At 47.8% G+C, this 16582-nt stretch overlaps 1 protein-coding gene and 1 long non-coding RNA gene across 3 annotated transcripts; one reads left to right on the top strand and one right to left on the bottom strand.

Moving 5' to 3' along the window:
- Nucleotides 1-4443: 4443 nt before the first annotated feature.
- On the bottom strand, nucleotides 4444-6056 carry LOC114586281 (uncharacterized). Its single transcript, XR_003704092.2, has 2 exons — nucleotides 5719-6056; nucleotides 4444-4764 (listed from the first exon to the last, which is right to left on the bottom strand). It is a non-coding gene; the product is annotated as an uncharacterized LOC114586281 (long non-coding RNA).
- Nucleotides 6057-6897: 841 nt separating this feature from the next.
- On the top strand, nucleotides 6898-16344 carry RNF215 (ring finger protein 215). Of its 2 annotated transcripts, XM_028709522.2 has the most exons (10): nucleotides 6901-7568; nucleotides 8748-8876; nucleotides 10611-10682; nucleotides 10810-10895; nucleotides 11548-11602; nucleotides 11831-11935; nucleotides 12991-13107; nucleotides 13197-13334; nucleotides 14515-14617; nucleotides 15733-16344. In XM_028709522.2, exons 1-10 carry the CDS (start codon nucleotides 7224-7226, stop codon nucleotides 15753-15755), a joined length of 1173 nt encoding a protein of 390 aa, XP_028565355.2. In that variant the 5' UTR covers nucleotides 6901-7223; the 3' UTR covers nucleotides 15756-16344. The 2 variants fall into 2 exon arrangements, with proteins under 2 accessions (XP_028565354.2, XP_028565355.2); XM_028709521.2 differs by lacking the exon at nucleotides 14515-14617 and having other exon boundaries at nucleotides 6898-7568.
- The last annotated feature ends 238 nt before the right edge of the window (nucleotides 16345-16582 follow it).

Below are 16582 nucleotides of genomic sequence, written 5' to 3'. Positions count from 1 at the left end.
GGGCTTTCCTTCCCAAGAAACTGAACTAATCGGTAGAGCTACACTTTGTGGGTGTCACTAAGCAGACAACTGACTCTGCAGGATCTATAGGGGCGTGGATTCTGCCCAGCAATAATGCAGCATGTGGAACACAACACGCAACCCATTTTAGTAGGGTCATAAACAATAATGTGCTTCTTGGAACCAATGGGGCAATTGTCAAACAGAGTAAATGAGCATTGCTTTCCCTAATTGCATCATGTGTCACGTTTCATGATATGGTGCCCACCAGCCTCCCCCAGTCTGGCACCTTGCAGATTTTTTGGGACAGCAACTCTCATCAGGCTCGAAGACGACAGCCAACTTATGAAGCTGAATTCTTCTGAGGTAGACTACGGATGGATCAAAGAAAGGACTTCTTCACACAGCACATAGGAGGCAGTGATTGCCACCAACCCAGATGGCTTTAAAACAGAACCTGACAAATTCACGGAGAAGGCTATCAGATGGCTATGCTCTGCCTGCACAGTCAAAGGCAGCAACACTTCTGAATCCTAGCTGCTGGAAACTACAAGTGCTCTTCTGCTCAAGTCTTGCTTGCAGATTTCTCACAGGCATCTGGTTGGCCACTGTGAGAACAGGATGCTGGACTAGATGGGCCATTGGCCTGATCCAGCAAATTCTTCTTACTTTCTTGATAGACATCTTAGATTTAAGACCTGGAGAACTTGGTAGTAAAAGGAAGAAAACTCTGCTTCTAAAGAGAACTATAGCCAGGAGATAATAATAATATAAAAAAAAATAATAATAAATTTATATCCTGTCCTCCCCAGCCAAAGCCAGGCTCAGAGTGGCTAACAACAATAAAAGTAACAGAGTTTACATAAAATCACAATCAATTAATTGAAATGCATTCTAAAATCAATTCATTCTAAAATCAATCCAGAATCAAATTGATGGCAACCATTGGGCTAGAGTTCTATGAGGATTACCAAAGGAGGGGGTCAGACTGTTCCTTGGCCAAAGGCCTGGTGGAACAGCTCTGTCTTGCAGGCCCTGCGGAAAGATGTCAAGTCCCGCAGGGCTCTAGTCTCTTGTGACAGAGCGTTCCACCAGATTAGGGCCACAGCCGAAAAAGCCCTGGCTCTGGTTGAGGCCAGCCTAACCTCCCTGTGGCCCGGGACCTCCAAGATGTTTTTATTTGAAGACTGTAAGGTCCTCCGTGGGACATACCAGGAGAGGCGGTCCCGTAGAATGATAAACTCAGGATAATACCTTCCACACTCAGTGATACCCCACACTGATTTTTTTTAATTTTTATTTTTAAGAAGGGGTGTCGTTCACTTGTTCTCAAAAAAAGTCTCAGGATCAATCCTTAGGATCTCCAGCTAGGCCTAAAAGGGGGGGGGGGGGAATAACATGCCTGAGAGCCATTGCCAGTCAATGTAAACAATACTGAGTGATATGGACCATAGGTAGACAGCAGTTTCCTGGGTTGCTAATTACAATACTCTTTTGGGGGGTGGGGGGTGTAGCTAAGTGATAAGAGCATCTGAGGTAAGGTTACCAGATGTCCCCGTTTCCCGGGGACAGTCCCCAGATTTTGTCCCCTGACAAAATCCACTGAATTCGACTGAAGTTGAAAAGTGTCCCCGGAGTCATTGAAAAAAAAATCTGGTAACCTTAATCTGAGGTGCTCTACCGTTTGGAACCCCTGCTCTACATTTTTCTGATTAAGACCCAGAAGATCCCCCAACTAAAGAATCATGGCAAGAAAAATTGATGGACTATGCAGAGCTGGCAAAACTGACATATAAGCTACGGGACAAGGATAACTGTGACTTTAAGGATGAATGGGAACCCTTTACAAAATATTTGAAGACGCAACAAAGCGAACTGGACTCCTTGGCAGGTTTTGAATAAACATTCGCAAACTTTTTATTGATAATAATCAGCTATATAGTTTGAGGATCTATACAACTTTGTAACATGCAGAAAACAGCATTTTTAGAGAAACCAAAGACTGGAACTGAGGGAAGTCGGGGGGTGGGGTTATGTGTGGGAGGGGGAGGGAGGAAAAATGGGGGGGACCAAGGATGATATGTTTTTGGATAATATGTCTTGTTATAATTTTTGAATTAAAAAAAAAAAAAGACCAGGAAGATCATCCCTACAGAAATTGCAGGCTTAGCCTTTGTTCGTTGCAATTCCACCTCTGACTGCAATGTCCCTCCTTTATCCGACCAGCTCCAACTGTGCAAGACAGCTCCCCACTCCTCTGTTTTGTTCTTCTCCAGAACATCTGCCTATTGGGTTACTTCTCTTCTGGGTTTCCAACACGTCCATTGCTTTCCCACCCTTCTCAAAATACTTCCCACAATGGGGGATTTACACACTTGCATGATTTCTGTTGGCAGCTCAGTTGAGCGGCTGTAGCTGTGACCAGGTGGCCTCCGATTCAAGGTAGTAGGCCAGCCTTCGCCAACGTGGCGCCCTCTGAATCGTTTGGAGTTCAGCTCCCATCATCAGCCCCTGTCAGTGTGGCCCTGCTGGCTGGGGATGATTGATGAGAGTTGTGTAGTGAGAGCTGGACCCTAAAGAAGGCTGATCGCCGAAGAATTGATGCTTTTGAATTCTGGTGCTGGAGGAGACTCTTGAGAGTCCCATGGACTGCAAGAAGATCAAACCTCTCCATTCTGAAGGAAATCAGCCCTGAGTGCTCACTGGAAGGACAGATCCTGAAGCTGAGGCTCCAATACTTTGGCCACCGCATGAGAAGAGACGACTCCCTGGAAAAGACCCTGATGTTGGGAAAGATGGAGGGCACAAGGAGAAGGGGACGACAGAGGACGAGATGGTTGGATAGTGTCCTCGAAGCTACCAGCATGAGTTTGACCAAACTGCGGGAGGCAGTGGAAGACAGGAGTGCCTGGCGTGCTCTGGTCCATGGGGTCACGAAGAGTCAGACACGACTAAACGACAACAACAACAAAGATCTGGAGGGGACCAGGCTGCTCTCTCAAGCTCTCAAGCCTGCAGGGTGGAGAGCAATATTGACCCACTTTGCAGGACTGTTAGGAATACAGGGTGCTGCTTCATACTGGGCCAGACCATTGGTCCATCTAGCTCAGGGTTTCTCAAACGTGGGTCTCCAGCTGTTTTTGGGACTACAGCTCCCATCACCCTTAGCTAGCAGGACCAGTGGGCAGGGATGATGGGAATTGTAGTCCTAGCTGGAGACCCAAGTTTGGGAAACCTTGATCTAGCTCAATACTGTCTACAGTGACTTCAAGACTTCAGTCACGGAACGCTTCCAACCCTACCTTGAGAATGAATTTGGGGCCTTCTGCATAAGGATAATCAAGAGTACAGTGGTACCTCGGGTTACATAAGCTTCAGGTTACATACGCTTCAGGTTACAGACTCTGCTAACACAGAAATTGTGCTTCAGGTTAAGAACTTTGCTTCAGGATGAGAACAGAAATCGTGCTCCGGAGGCACGGCAGCAGCAGGAGGCCCCATTAGCTAAAGTGGTGCTTCAGGTTAAGAACAATATCAGGTTAAGAACGGACCTCCAGAACAAATTAAGTACTTAACCCGAGGTACCACTGTATAGTCTATTGCTGTTAGCTTGTAAGAAACAGCTCCCCACTTGCAATTCCCAGCAACTTTAACTGAGAGGCAAATTGCCTCCAACCATGGAGGCTGAACATAGCCACCAGGGCTAGTAGCCTAGCCATGGATAGCTATACCAGCTTGCCTGTTTCTGTCTTTCCACTTGCCTACTTCACGTGGAGAGCTCATTGCTTTTGCCTGCTGAGCTAAATCTCACTGGTTCCTAATGCAACTCTGCTAAGTTGTTATCGCTTCATCCTGCACTGCACGCCCAAGATCAGGCTCGGATTTAATTCCCTTCCAATCCTCTACAAATCCCTCACATGACCCATCTACTACCTGACACATTTATCCCTCCCTGGGATCAAATGGGAAGGTGGAATTTTGAAAAAGGCCCCAATAGGACATGGGAGACCATTCTTGGAACCCTCTCCCCAGAAAAACTCGCCAGGCACCAACACTGTCCATTTTTAGGTACCAAGCAAAAACATGCCGGTTTACCCAGCATAACACTGTATGAGTGTGGACTGCTCCACACTTTAGTGGAGTACAAGTCTTTTTATTTTTGTTAATGGATTACTACTTTTATATTCTTATGTTTTATTCTGTGTTAGAGGTTTTTAATGTTTGAGAAGTTTTCTGTTTTAATGCTCTATAAGTCACTTTGAGGCATTTTGCAAACAACGATGAACAAGTATAAATAATAAGTGACGATAATTGAATCTAAAACAATTCTTCAGCTTAATGGACAATTTGATGTTATTTTCAGCTCCAAGCCATGGCGGTGCATTAAGAAGTTTCTTCTGAAATTCACTGCAATTTCTTAAGATCCATGTACATAATACATAATACCTTTAACCAAACCCAAATGATTTATTTATTGATAAAATAATTATATGCTGTCATTCATTTTAAAAAATGCCAGAGCGGTTTGAAACAATGGTTCATAAAAGCCATACAATAAACCATATTAAAAAGTCAGAAACATAAACCAGCTAATTGCTGCAGAAATATGTACTGTATCCTTAATTGCTTGCAGAAGCATGGCAGCAGGTATTTAAAAGTCACATCAGAAGACACCTGCTGAATCTCTATTGGCAGAAGATTCTACAGGCCTGGGACAATGACACTAAATGATGTTCTCGCTGTTGTCAGATAGGCCTCACCAACCTGGGGAATAATAATAGTAATATAACACCAACAACAACTTATACCCCGTCCATCTGGCTGGGTTTCCCCAGCCACTCTGGGTGGCTTCCAACAGTTGATTAAAAATACTTTAAAACATCAGTCATTAAAAAAACTTCCTTAAACAGGGCTGCCTTCAGATGTCTTCTAAACATCATAAAGTTGTTTACTCCTTTGACATCTGATGGGTGTTCCACAGGGCAGGCGCCACCACCGAGAAGGCCCTCTGCCTGGTTCCCTGTAACTTTGCTTCTCGCAGTGAGGGAACCGCCAGAAGGCCCTCGGCACTGGCCCTCAGTGTCAATGATGGGAATGGTCAATGATGCTTCTCCAGATGATCTCAGTGATGGAGCTGGGATATAATTATATATTCCACAACAGCTCCATAGCAGGGAGCTCCATCCAGTTAAGAATCTTATATGTTCCTATGTAAGTGGTTACCAACCTTTTTGGGCCCATGGGCACATTTGCAAACTGGAGAAACTGTTGGGGGCACAGCACACACACAGCAACCAAGCAGTGGTACAACAGCATGCTTCTCTGAAGCCTAATTTCAGTAGGAGAACGGCTATGTGGTCATATGGGCACCATGTTGGTGAGCCCTGGTATTTATCCTTCTTGATTCAGGGTAGTCCAACATAGCTAGACTCTCTCCAACTCTCTCATTCAGAGCGTTTTAGATGATATAATATTGATACAGTTGAATTAATACAGTAGGGAGATTGTGTCAATTGGAACAATTGATTGATTGCTTTTGGTGGAATGGAAATATAAGGGAGAAAGGGGGGGCATTTAATATATATCACTGAGCTTCTGAGGCAAATTTTGAGAACAACCAAATATTGAAAGATCATCAGCATCTGCTGGTGTCTATCTGTCCCAAAGCCGGGGAAATATACATCACAAATAAAAATAAACCTAGAGAGTCCTACTCACTCAAAATAAAGTTTGACTGTAGCCCATGGGGTTTCCTCGCTATCCAGTTTGTTGAGCTAGGATGCAACCCCTATTGCGTTTAATCTATGAGATTATTTTAAAAATGCTTTTTACCCTAACGAAAGGTCCCAGATCAGTTTCTAAAGCAAATAAAAGTAATACAAATTAAAAAAAAAACAATCACAATTAAAATCAGAGCCAGGTAACACAAAATCAAGCAATGGGCCAGTTAAAACCCCATATACCCCCACTTCTTTAGGGATAAGTCCCGTTGAGGCTTATTTCTGAGTAGACAACAGGATTGTGCTGTTTGTTTGTTTTTTAATATCAAACCTTTTATTTATTTATTTATTTTTTATTTGCATTTTTAATATAGAGATGGAAAAGAAAAACAAACACATCCCACACCCCCTTCCTCCCCCACCAGTTGTACAACTTTCATATCAATCTTGACATACAACTTAATACCCGGTGACTTCCCTTCCACCCTTTTCCTGGTTCTTTTTATTTTTCTATTAAATGGAATATTCCAAATTCTTCATATTGCAGAAATATTCAAATTTCTTCATCAGTTGTAAATCCCATTAACTTCTATGCTGTTGGATTTACTCAAGACCTGCTAGGTTATTCACTTGTTTATACTGGTTCTGAAAATATACAGCAAAAATTCCCCAGTCCTCCTTTATATTCTTTATCCTCCTTTCATCTCTCTCTCTCTAATTTTTATTTATAAAATTTCTTTACAATTTCAAATATTCATTTTACATCCTTAAGATCTTCATCCTTCTCTTTCCATGGTTCATTTTACACATCATATAAATCCCTGCATACTTTACAAAAGCTATACCATTCAGTCTTCCATTACTGCATCCATCAAAACTTGTTTACCCTGCTGAAATGATCTGAATGCTGCCAGCCTTTTCAGCTGTGATCTCTTTTTGTGCGTGCTTGTTTTATAGTTAGGCAGCTCCCAGCACTTCACCTGACAGCAAGCAAGTCGCCTTGCAAGCGCGCACGGCTTCACTTGCTGAGCAACACAGGAAAAAGGTTGCTGCTGCCGCTGCGCCCAGATGGCGCGCATGATCCTTTCCCCACCGACCTCGACGGGGCTTACTTCCGAGTAAGCACCACCAAGATCTGCCCCATTTTCAGGCTGCCCATCCTATTCAAGGCTAACTTGGGAGTGGGGGGGGGGGGTCTTGCGCACCGTTTTGCGCTACCAGCAGGCTGCCCATCCCGCGCGCCCTCTTTGCTTCAGAACACAAGCCCGGCTGAGCTCTACACCGGGCTTACTCCCGAGTAGACCTTTCCTTTGGCTGCCGGAAGGTTTCGCAACCCGTCTGGCTCCCGGGCAGACTTTGCTCGGTGTGCCCGACCTGGGCTCCCCTTCTCGGGCCGTTGCTTCCGCGAGGGAGGCGGATTCCTCCTGCTCTTCCTCCTCCTCCTTCTCCTCCGCTCCAGGGCGAAGAAGGGCAGGAGAGGCGGGCCTGCTGCTCGACGACGCGATGATGGCGGCGGCCGCGGCGGCGGCTTCGGGCTCGGCCGGCCGGGCGCCGGTGCTTCTCTCGTGCCTGCTGAGCCACCTGGGCGGCCTCCTGGTGGCGGCGGCGGCGGGGCAGGCGCAGGTGGAGGTGCTGCTCTTGCCGCCTCCTCCTTCTCCGCCGGCGCCCGAAGAGCAGCCGGCGCAGGCCGAGGGAAGCGGCCCCGGCGGCAGTAGCTACACTCTGCGGGGCGCGCTGCTGGGCAGGCCCGGCCTGGAGCCGGAGCCGGAGCGCGGGGAGAAGCGGCCTCAGGAAGAGGGCGAGGAGGAGGCGGCGGAGGAGGAAGCCATCCGGGGCAGCCTTGTCCTGGTGAGCGGCGGCCCCCGGACGACCCACTTCCCCCCCGTCGCCCTTCTCAATGTACCCCCTCCCCTCCCCAGATCTACTTGGGGATCCCCCCTTCCCCGTTAAAGATTCACCCTCAGGGCCCATGCCAACCCCTCCACTCCCTGTACAGAATAATAACAGCAACAAAATACCATCCCCTTTCCCTCCCCCTCACTAAAATGGCTGGGTAAGAACCTGCTGCTCCCTGCAAATAATTATAATTATAACCATTGTCTGTCTGTCTCTCTCTTCCCCCCCACCGCCCCACAACAAAAGGGCTAGGTAGAAACAGGCTCCCTGTAAATAATAATACAGTAATAAAAACAATAACAGTAACAAATGCCATTCTCTTTCGCTTTCCCATGGCTGGGTAGGTACCTGCTCCCTGCAAATAGTAGTAGTAGTAGTAGTAGTAGTAGTAGTAGTAGTAGTAGTAGGAACCTGCTCCCTGCAAATAGTAGTAGTAGTAGTAGTAATAATAATAATAATAATAATAATAATAATAATAGTAATAATAATAACAACCATTGTCTCTTCTCCCACCCCCCAACAAAAGGACTAGGTAGAAACAGGCTCCCTGTTAACAACAGCAGCGGCAGCAGCGGCAGCAACAACAAATACCCTTTTCTCCCCCCCCCCCAAAAAAAATGACTGGGTAGGAACCCGGCTCCTGTTAAATAATAGTAATAATGATAATAGCAGCAACAAATACTGCCCCCCCAACAGACCCCATGATTAGGTAGGAATCTGCTCCATGTAAATAGTAATAATAGTAATATAATAATGACAGCAACTTGCCCTTCAGTATCAGGACCCCTGGGGCAGGCTACCCTAATTTAAAATCTGATATTGAAAACAGTTAAAACAAGCCACAGGAATAGGGTGGGCCGTAAAGCTCCCATCTCAGGTGTCAAAGGTCAGGGTGGACCCCTCTTTGCCTTCCACTCACTCAGTTGAGTGGTGATGGTGATCCTCCAATATCTGCTGGAACCCCCTTGGAGGTTGTCTTCTGCAACTTGTCAGTCAAATGGCATCCCCTTCCCTGCAGATAGGCGGAGAGAGTGGCCTGTCATATCCCTTTCCTCTTGGGAGTGTTGGCAAGCTGGTCATGACCACGGGTGGCTACAGACCCTAACTTTGAGTGCTCACCTCTTTCTCTAGGTGGGGGACACCGACCCCGAGCTGAAGGATGATGACAGTTGGATTGGCGTCGTCCCAGTGGGCGAGGAGCAGGCGGATCTCCCACGAGGCAGCAAGGAAGAGTCCTTTACCACTGCTGTGGTCAACAAGGTGAGTCTCCTATTCTCCCTCCAGTTGCTGTGACCCAACCTTCTTCTTTTGGGGTAGGTTCCTAGGATGCTGCGTATACGGAATCAGATGACCATTGGTCAGTCCAGCTCATTATGGTTCACAATGACAGGCCGCAGCCCTCCTGGATTTCAAACAGGGGAAACTACTTAGAAATGCTGGGGATTGAACCTGGGACCTTCTGCATGCCATTTTAGCTTGGTTTAGAGCAGGCATGGCCAAACCTGGCCCTCCAGCTGTTTTGGGACTACAGCTCCCATCATCCCTAGCTAACAGGACCAGTGGTCAGGGATGGTGGGAATTATAGTCCCAAAACAGCTGGAGGAGGGCCAAGTTTCACCATGCCTGGTTTAGAGCATGGTTTCCCAAACTTGGGTCTTTCAGCTGCTTTTGGACTCCAATTCCCATCATCCCTGATCACAGGTCCTTCTAGCTAGGGATGATGGGAGTTGTAGTCCCATCTTGGAAAATTCAGTACAGGTGAAAGAGAGCAAGTGCTTTTTCACGTAGCACATAGTAAAGCGGGTTAGACAAATTCATGGAGGAGAAAGCTATCGGTGGCTACCAACCATGATAGGCATGCTACAGTTGGAATACCATTTTCTGGAAACCACAGGAGGGGACAATTCACTTGTGCTCAGGTCTTGTTTGCGGGCTTCTCAAAGGGGCATTTGGTTGGCCACTGTGGGAAGAGGATGCTGGTCTAGATGGGCCATTGGCTTTATCCAACAGGCTCTTAACATTTTTACATTCTTATTTGAGTGAGGGAAAGTTGCTGTTTCTCGAGACAGGGTCAGCATTGAACATTTAACTACAGTTGTACCTCGGGTTAAGCACTTAATTCATTCCGGAGGTCCGTTCTTAACCTGAAACTGTTCTTAACCTGAAGCACCACTTTAGCTAATGGGGCCTCCTGCTGCCGCTGCACTGCTGGAGCACGATTTCTGTTCTCATCCTGAAGCAAAGTTCTTAAGCTGAAGCACTATTTCTGGGTTAGCAGAGTCTGTAACCTGAAGCGTATGTAACCTGAAGCGTATGTAACCTGAGGTACCACTGTATGGCGACCCTGTCAGTAGTGAGGTGTTATGTAACACATCCCTCTGATGTGTCCCCCAGAATCAAGTGCTTCTCAGATTGCTGGGGTTTTATACGTTCTTCTGTTTTGAGATACATTTTCTCGTTGCAAAGGCAGCAAGAGACTATCGATATAAGGCATGGGTGAGGAACCTCAGGCCTTGGGGGCCAAATGTGGCCCTCCAGGTCTCTCCGACTGGCCCTTGGGACTTCACAAGGCCACACCCCTCACTGGCCCCATGTCACACCCTCCAGAAATGCTTTTGCCAAGCTGGAATTTGTCCTTGAGCTCTGATCATGCTTCTTGCTTGCCTGGGTTGACTATAGTACTGTATTGGCCCGAATATAAGCCGCACCTGAGTATAAGACGCACCTTTAAAATTCAAGGGTGGGGGGAAGAAAAGAAAAAGACAGTACCCGAATATAAGCCACTCCCTTAAAATTCCGCAGGCACTCACACCCGTTTCATGTGTCTGTTTTAGCAGCAATATCGTAAAAAAGCCAGTTTTTGTAAGGTCACGAATTTAAGCCGTGCTTTATCTTTTCATGGTCGGAATTTGGAAAAAAAGTGTGGTTTAAATTTAGTCCAATACAGTGTATAAAAACTAGCTTGCTGTAGCTCTGCGATTTCTCCCTCTGCAGATGAAGCGCGCCCTTGTCTTGGGGGCCTCGGCTTTGCTCATCCTCGCGCTGAATCAGAACGCCATCCGTGAGGTGAGCAGCATCCCTCCCTCTCCTTTGTCCTTCTGGCTGAAGGGTGGACCTCAGTTGGCCTGAAGGAGCCACCAGCGGCCCTACCAGCGGCCCCTTTAACCTCTCGCTTTCCTCTTCCCTGCTGCAGTTGGATGTCTCCCAGGTTCTCTCCAAGCCTGTGATTGTTGTCCAGACTTCAGAAAATGTTACCAAGCTCCTCGGTGCATTGCTACGGTGAGACTGGTTGGGTTTTGGGGAGGGCAGGAGATCCCACATGAGGTTCCCATTGCTGGCTCGGGCAGGCAGGTCAACGTTGGTTTGTTTTACAGTGGTACCTCGGGTTAAGTACTTAATTCGTTCCGGAGGTCCGTACTTAACCTGAAACTGTTCTTAACCTGAAGCACCACTTTAGCTAATGGGGCCTCCTGCTGCTGCAGTTCTTAACCTGAAGCACTATTTCTGGGTTAGCGGAGTGTGTAACCTGAAGCGTATGTAACTCAAGGTACCACTGTACTTTCTTGAAGGATCCGGAGCAGCTGATGAGAGCAATTTAAAAGCAATGGAGAATGTTGCTAAAGAGCACCTGTCTTGGCCTGTCAATGCAGAATGATTAGGGATGGAGGCAGGCAGGCATCTTTGGGGAAAGTCAACCCCATCACCCCCACTGTGCTCTGTCACAGAGAGAAGCTCTTTGCACCTATCCTCTGTTCTGAACAGAAAGAAGGGGTGGTGTCTCTTATGCATTGAATATTTTCCAGGGTATTTTTACGGAAATCTTTTGTGGGCACCCTTTGAGGTCCTGGCAGACATAACTGGTGCCTGCAGGGGCCACATTGGTGACCCCGATCTGACAATTCTTAATTTTCTTCTTAATTTTTGCCTGCAGAGGTCTTCGGGCAACAGCAAAGATAACATACCAAGCGGTGCTACTGGAAAATGTGGTATGTAATCCTCAAGGGAAATGGGAGCTTATCTTCCAGTTGGCACAGTACATATTTAAACCCCCAATTCCCCCATTGTTCAGCAGGGGAACAAGATGTGTGGGCTGGTCATCCAATGGGTTAAATATTTGCTATCTATCCTCTTGCCTGTTGGGTGCCTCCCCTTTGTCCGCTTCCATGATTGGACTTCAGCCTGAAAACTTTCTCTGTGTGTTTCTTCTTTATAAGGGAGTGACCTTGACTCTGTGGTCAACCTGTGGCCTGTCCCGGGGGGGTCTCTATGGAGAGTGGCAAGGAGTCATCTGCACAGGAGAGAACAGCTCAAGAGTCCAGGTTGGTACCCCTTGCTGGATCAAAGGGGGCGGGCATTCTGCTTAAAACCATATTGATCCCTGCGCCATAGCCGAATTGGGCCAACTGCTCTGTGAAGGGCCTCCCTGCCCAGGAAATGAGAGCAGCAGTCGTCTACTATAATTAAGATTACTTTGTTATACGCCAATGGCAAAAGTACTGCACGAGATGATGTGCAGGAATTTCATTTTGTGACAGAGAGATGGGGTAGGGCTGTAGGTGTGTCTTTAAAAAGTATTTCTGTTCAGCTTGGACATTCCTGGGAAAAATGGTTTCCAAGAGGATAATGAGAGCATATATTGTATTTCATTAGTGTGTTCCCACCCCAACTCATATAGGAAGTATATAAGATCTGTTCTTACATCAGCTGTTGCATGCTTTCCTCTCTTTTTTTTAAACTGGCTGGTTTAGCAGAAGGGCTAAAATTCTAGATTAAAGATCTCCCTTCATAGGACAAGTTCTGGGGTACGTTGACTGGGAAACTTTCCAATCTGTACGGTCTGCATTTCAACATGCCATGCCTTTGCATAAATCGCAGGCATTTTACGGAGCTTGGGAGACCCATCAGCACCTCACCTGTCTGTCTTCCAGGGAACTGCAGTATCTCAACAGTATTCCAGTACCCGGAAGCGCGTTGCACGGCTATTCTTTTTAACTATCAACAGGTGGAGTTTTTCTTGCTGTGCTGTTAAGAAATGCCCTCATATTTAGTGGTGGTTCTGGTGCCCCCCCCCCAAATGAAAATGATGCGCCCCTCTGCACCATCGCTATAAGAATGTAAGAAGAGCCTCCTGGAATCAGGCCAATGGCCCAGCTTAATCCAACGTCCTGTCCTCACTGTTATCAACCAGATGCCCATGGAAAACATCTTGAGCTGTATAAATTGCATTGGTAGATCTGGTGCCGGGGTCAGTCCACCAACCCTTGTAATAGACAACAGTCTGATGCCATCTTGGGCTACTTCCTTTCTCTCCTGACCTAGAACTGTTATATGTGATGGGGCCATACTTCTTATGTGGTGTGTGTCCTCCTTGCAGAAGTATCTCCAACAGCTGTGGAACGCCATCTTGCTCATTGCCTTGATCCTGTGCACAGGCGTGATCATGCAGGCACAGCGACAGTCTCGGCACAGCCGGCTCGACCAGGACTCCGAGGTAAGTTTGCTCTCTGCCCTGCTCACCCCTGGCAGAAAGCTCCCATCTGGGTTTCAGGCTGAGGCTCACCCCGGGCTTTACTCCTGCAGCTCGATCTCAAGCAGCACATTGTGCAGAGGCTCTCAGCACTGAAGACTCGGCGCTACCACCCCGGGAAGCTGCCCCGGAGCTGGGCTCACGAGATCGACAGCTGCGCCATCTGCTTGGACCGGTTCCACAAGAACCAGGTAGCGCTTGCCGAAAGGCTGGCGCGTCTCGGTGCCTCGCAGGATGCAGCAGGGTTTCTGTGGGAGGGCTTCTGCATCCTCTGTGTTTTTAAAGTCTGCATCTAGAAGCTATGAGTGGAGTTGGAAGTCTATGGTGTATCTAGTCAGACACGGTGCATGCGCAGCCACAGCTCTGCATGTGCAAACTCTCGCACATCACCACCTCCCAGCTTGTGTGCCTTAATATTGCGGATGCAACCTTTCATAGACTTCACTGCCACAAAGATTAAAAGGTTATTTTAGCCACTAAAAATGAACATAAGAACATTGGAAGGGTCCTGCTGGATCAAGCCAAATAACAGTCTGATCCCAGATTCTTTTCTCACATCTGTCAACCAGATGTCTGTGGCAAGCCTGCAAGCAGGAAAACAGCAGAAGATAGCCATCGTGGCTAGTAGCCTTTGATAGACGGATCCTCCATGAAATTGTCTAAACCCCTTTTAAGGCCATCCAGCTTGATGGCCATCGCTCCTTTTTGCAGGAGCAAGTTCCATAGTTCAGCTATGTGCTGTGTGAAGAAAGAAGTGGTCTGTCCTCGGTCTGTCCTCCATCAGGTATCCAAGATACCTGAGTTTTCAGGGATGCATTTATAAAACCTTCAGGCCACAAGCCTTCCACAGTGGTGTTTGCTAGAACTCAGTGCCTGCTTAATGTAACAGCAAAAGAAGGGTGCTGCCCGATAAAGGCTCTTCCACCCCCCTCTAGCCATGAGCAAATTTGAAAGAGACATAAGACGGGGAACAGATCAGACTATTGGTCCATCTTGTCCACGTCTTTGACAGAGAGCATTAAGTTGTCAAAGGCAATCTGACCACTTAAATCGGTTCTGCTGGGAAGTGAACCCAGACCTTCTGCATTCAAAGTTTGTGCTCTCTTACTGAATTACAGCTCTTCTCTTAGAGTAGTCGACAAGCCCACACAATTAACCTACCTAAGATTTCTCTAATCAGGTAACGGGCCCTGCTTAATGTGCATTACATTGTAGTTGCCCCATATGGTGATCTTTCCCTTTTTCAAATGGGAGCCGGGGGTGGGGTGGGGTGGGTGAGACTCTTTCCTTCTTCCCTGCCCCACAGCCTCTGGGTTGAGCTCTTCAAAGTGGGACATGCAGCTCTTGAAACTGTCTCAATCTGCCCAACAGTGTCTCCGGGTGCTTCCATGCCTGCATGAGTTTCACCGGGACTGTGTGGATCCGTGGCTCCTCTTGCAGCAGACCTGCCCCCTCTGCAAACACAATATTTTAGGTAAGCCCCTTTCCCCACCCGCCACGGGACCAGCTGCTGCCCAGATCTTCCCACTTCTGCTTTTCACCAGCCACTTCTGCAGACGTGGGGCTGGGAAGGTTAAACACACTTGGGAGCTGAAACACCATATATAGACCTAGTTGGCTGCCCTCTCCCTTTCCAGTGCCCTGCCTTGGCGCTGACGGACAGCAGAAAATTGCCCCGTCTTGAGTCTTGTCTGGAAGTCGCATCCTCTAATCCTGGCTGCATGGAGGCTGACATACTTGGCGGCAAGGGAAAGGCACTCTGCATATCCTCAGAGGCAGTCTTTATTATTGCTTTACAATCCCAGCATCACAACTTGGGTTGAGCCCCAAATGTCAGCCCACAATTTGTATTTTCAGTTCATGCTCTCCTGTGAGGTCACAATGGCCAGAGATTACTAGAAGAGCGACCTAGAATTGGCTTTGGTGATCTAGTTGCCGAGGTGGGAGCCCCATTCTGCCCTACCTACCAAGCCCAGAATTTCATCTTCCCATTCAGCCGCCGGAACAGGAGGATGGAAAGCCATAATGATGTTTGCTGTTACTTCCTCATTTCTTAAATGTGTGTCCCTTAAAAGGGGGAAGTGGCCTCCTTTCTCGGGTGGAGGAAGCAAACGCACTGAGCCTTGGTATTGGTTGGTCTGTCTTTCTTTTCTTTAAAACAGCTTTCTCTCTGAAGGCTCAGGCCTTTTGCTCTTGGGTCTTTTTAAAAAGAACAGCAAGCAAGCAATCGAATTCTCCATTCGGGGAGTTTTGCTCTTTCTCAGAGGCACTCTTCTTCTATTTTGTTTTCTGCTGCCCATGCCAACCGTTCATCCACTTCCCCTCCTGGGATCCATGTTGCACATCCCCCTCTCACCTTCCCCAACCCTGTGGCCCTTAGAGCAAGGTTGGGGAACTTGCAGCCCTTGAGATGCTGCGACTCTGTACTCCCAGCCAGCATGACCCCAGTGGTCACGACACCCGACACCACAAGGACCACAGCTTCGCAATAGCGGCCGGAGCGCTGTCTCACCAACAGCCTCATGGCCTGGGGGATCTCTGCCTTTCTAGTAAAATACCCCCTTCTCTTTTATTTCCTTCCCTGCCTAGGAAACTGCTGTCAAGACAGTTAGCACGACGATTGCCCGCCTTTACGGATCAATCTGCTTGTATTTCAAGGGAGAGAGCAATTTTCCCCAGTGTGTTTGGACGCCGTGGCAGCTGCTCGGGACATGGAGGAAATGACTCTCTTGGAACTTGGGGCTCCTTTGAGATGGGAAGCGTGTGTGTGTGTGTGTGTGTAAAAATAATAATGTGTTTGTTCTCTGGCCTTTTCTGTGCTGGGCTAAATCAATTGCACCATTGGTGGAGCATCTGTGCAGTATGAACCCGGGGAGGAGGGTGTATGTGTGTGCTGAGGTTTTCTTGAAACTCTGCTTGTACCTTGTTTTGCCACCTTGCAAGTCCCCCCCCCTTCCCAGCTTGGACTGTTCCTGATGGGAGGAGGCTTCGCTTGCTTAGGGTTGGGGAGGGTGGGGATTTTGAAATGCTTGCTTTATTTATACTAACTTATTAGAGAGAAGGGGCTGGGCAAGACTGCAGGGGGTTATGGAGGGGCTGCAGAGCCCTCTCTGGAGAGCGCCGCGGCACTCGAGGCACTGCTGGGGTGTGTAAAGAGCCACCTGTACTAATAAAAAGGAGGAAAAAATCTAAGCAACAAGACGCTTGACTCAGCAGCATTCCATTGCAATCCCGTCTTTCCCCCTGCCTAGAACATTCCCCTTGGCGATGGAAGGGCTACAGGTGGGGCAGCCTGACCCCCACTTGCCTTGCAGGGGCCTCTGTCAATGGGGGGAGGAGACAGCAGGGATCCCTTGGTGGGACAGAGGACAGTCCTGAGCACATCCCTGGGCTGCAACTAAGTTGAGATTCTGTTTGGGATGGTTGTTGTTTTTTTAAA

This window comes from Podarcis muralis, chromosome 16 (genome assembly GCF_964188315.1).
Source record: "Podarcis muralis chromosome 16, rPodMur119.hap1.1, whole genome shotgun sequence".
NCBI lineage: Eukaryota > Metazoa > Chordata > Lepidosauria > Squamata > Lacertidae > Podarcis > Podarcis muralis.
Note: the sequence above shows the minus strand (reverse complement) of the source record. Positions and strands in the feature narration are given on the sequence as shown.